The 2727-nt window shown below is 47.6% G+C and overlaps 1 protein-coding gene across 1 annotated transcript; it reads left to right on the top strand.

Moving 5' to 3' along the window:
• Positions 1-88: 88 nt before the first annotated feature.
• On the top strand, positions 89-1508 carry ARMC7 (armadillo repeat containing 7; the record flags this gene model as incomplete). Its single annotated transcript, XM_008935118.1, has 2 exons — positions 89-232; positions 1171-1508. Coding segments are annotated over 2 exons (482 nt in total), but the record flags the coding sequence as incomplete, so codon positions are not given.
• Positions 1509-2727: the final 1219 nt, after the last annotated feature.

Here is a 2727-nt window from a genome sequence, read left to right as displayed (position 1 = left end):
ACATGGGGTAGTGGGGACCTGGCAGTGGTGACAGACTTGATTTTAAGGGTCTCTCCAACCAAAACGCTTCTATGATTCTCTGTTGCAGAGGCCAAGGAGCAGGTCCTGGCGAATCTGGCCAACTTTGCCTACGATCCCAACAACTACGAGTACCTCCGGCAGCTGCAGGTCCTGGATCTGTTCCTCGATATGCTCACCGAAGACAACGAGACCCTTGTGGAGTTTGCGATGGGTAAGGACTGCACCCAAGCACCCTCGTAAGGGGCCGACAGGTTGGGGACATCGTGCCCGACACATGGGCTGGATGGTTAATCTTACCCCCTGCGCTGGTAAGACGTTTAGTGGACAGTGAGTAGAATGGGAAGGGAGGTGGGAGGCAGGTATCTCCTCTTCATCCTAATAGAGCTGCTGTGTTTAAAGAAGATGCTTTCTGGAGAGGAATTTTAAATTTATGACTGTAAGTGAACCCTAGGTGAATGACTTTTTAACAAAATCTCTCCTGTAGAGAAGCAGTCATTAATAAGTAAATTTTGCCATATATAATGTACAGGTCCAGTGTTACCATTCAGCTATTGACAACCCATCGTCTAGGTTACTGACCTGGAATTTTTTACTAAGTCTAGAGAGAGAACTGTCTTGCAGTGATTCATCATGGTCTGAACATAAGCTAAGGGGTCAGATCTTAACAGTGAGTGATTTCATATGATAGTAAGTATATTTGATTTTTAAGATTCGTGGCTGAGCTACACTAGGACATGGCTGCATCTTAAAGTTGAAACATTCTGTGCTGCTTGGCTAGTACTGCTAGCTCTGTTCTCTGGTTTTCTAAAACACCTGCAATAAACTGCTGGGTTGCAGCTTCTCTCAGGGTTACGATGTGCTGGAATTCTTCATTCTGTGGAAGAGGTTATGTCCAGCAGTAACAGTGCCCTCTAATGACATGCAGGAGGAGGAACGTTCTCATGGAAAATCTCTGGGAAGAATGGATAAAACACTGTCCAGGAAGCCATTAAGCATTTTCTATCCAAAACTCACAGTAAATCTGAATTCTTTTTTTCTGTATTAAAAAAAAGGAGCAGCAGTGAATTTGAATCCTAGCATGAAAAAGATGACAGCATGGAGGGAAGAGCTTGTCTGGCACATGTCTGATGTTTTCTCTTGCCATTTCAGGTGGCCTTTGCAACCTGTGCCTGGATAAAACGAACAAAGACTACATCTTGGAGGCAAACGGGGTAGAGCCCATAATCAACTGCCTGTCCAGCCCCAACGAGGAGACGGTGATGTCGGCCGTCACGGCGCTGATGTTCCTGACCACGCCGCGGTCGCGCCAGCAGACCACGGCCCTCCCCGTGGTGGAGTGCATGCTCCGCTTCTCCCTCTCGGCCAGCAGGAGGCTGAGCAACCTGGCGACCGTCTTCCTGGAGGATTATTGCACACCCCTGCAGGTGGAGGAGGCCAGGAACCTGAGCAAACACACAGCGGTGGGGATTCCACTCCCCAAGGACTGAAGCTGTCAGACAGCGTGGAGCTGTTCGGAGGGAAACCTCCCTCTGTTGTCCAGGCCTCCGCTTTCTGCTCAGCGGGTCAAGAGTGTGTCAAGAACAACATTAAAGAGGGAAATAGGTCATGCCAGCACTGGATTTTTGTTAGTAAAGATGGTGGTATGGCACTACTGTGAGAGTCAGGCCAAGCGTGCAGCTAAAACTGCAAGCAAATATTCAAAATAAACCAGGTCATGGCTGTTGGGGAGCAGGTTGCCAAGTGCAGCCCAGCACCCAGCTTGTGCAAATAACCTTTCCCAGCATTCAGGGGTTTTTCTGCTTGGGTTATTGGGCAGTTTCTGTCCCCTCCAGTTCCTGTCTGGTTTTGCTGCAGCTCTTCTCTTCAGTGTCATCTCAAATGACTTTGAAATGTTGTGTGAACTTTATTCCTCCTGCAGAAAAAGAAGGTGCTTCCCTGCCGTGGCAGTTTACAATCTTACTGCATCCCTTTGGTACTAAATATGCCATCCTGTCACCATGGCAGAGGCATCCAGCTACTAAATGACTACACAGGGCAGGTTGTAGCTCTCCTATAAATCAGGAAGTTGTTTTGATTTCATTACCACTGGTGAGAAAGGGGAAGATTAAAAACAGGGCTCATGGCAGTGTGGCTCAGGAGAACAGCTGTCTTGTAAAACCCTCTCTTACTAAAACATTAACTTAAATGCTGTGTAAACAGTTTTGTATAAATATTTCTCTCATAAATATTTCTCTACAGCACTTGCAGCCCAGCCTTCGCCCACTCTTACTTATGCACATGGGCCAGAAACTGAAGCCACCTTGTCTCCTTTCATTACCAACCAATGGTGCAAAAGGCAACCCGAAAGCCAGAGTGGTTCAATACTTAAAATTTTAAAGAGTTTGGCTGTTGAGCACAGTGCTCCCTGACAGACACCCACAGTGTGTCTGCTCAAGTTTCAGAGCTCTACATTTCCCACCCCCCTCCCACCCTGAGTCAACCAAGCTAAACAGGAGTGACGTTGAAAGCACATGAACGCAAGGCAAAAAAAAAAGGCACAAAACCAACCAAATAACCCACAACTGCCTGTATTTTATAGTTTCTCTTCACCAACAGCAAACACCCAAACCCTACAGAGACTGACTGAATGCACAGCAGCCTTCCAGAGACCCGGAGAGGAGTCAGCCCCGCAGCGTCTCCTCTCTCTCTGTAAATGCCCCCGTGGTG

The sequence above is a fragment of the Merops nubicus genome, unplaced genomic scaffold (genome assembly GCF_000691845.1).
Source record: "Merops nubicus isolate BGI_N331 unplaced genomic scaffold, ASM69184v1 scaffold42412, whole genome shotgun sequence".
NCBI classification, from domain to species: Eukaryota; Metazoa; Chordata; class Aves; order Coraciiformes; family Meropidae; genus Merops; species Merops nubicus.
The sequence above is the reverse complement of the archived record's forward strand: the minus strand, read 5'-3'. Positions and strand labels throughout refer to the sequence as shown.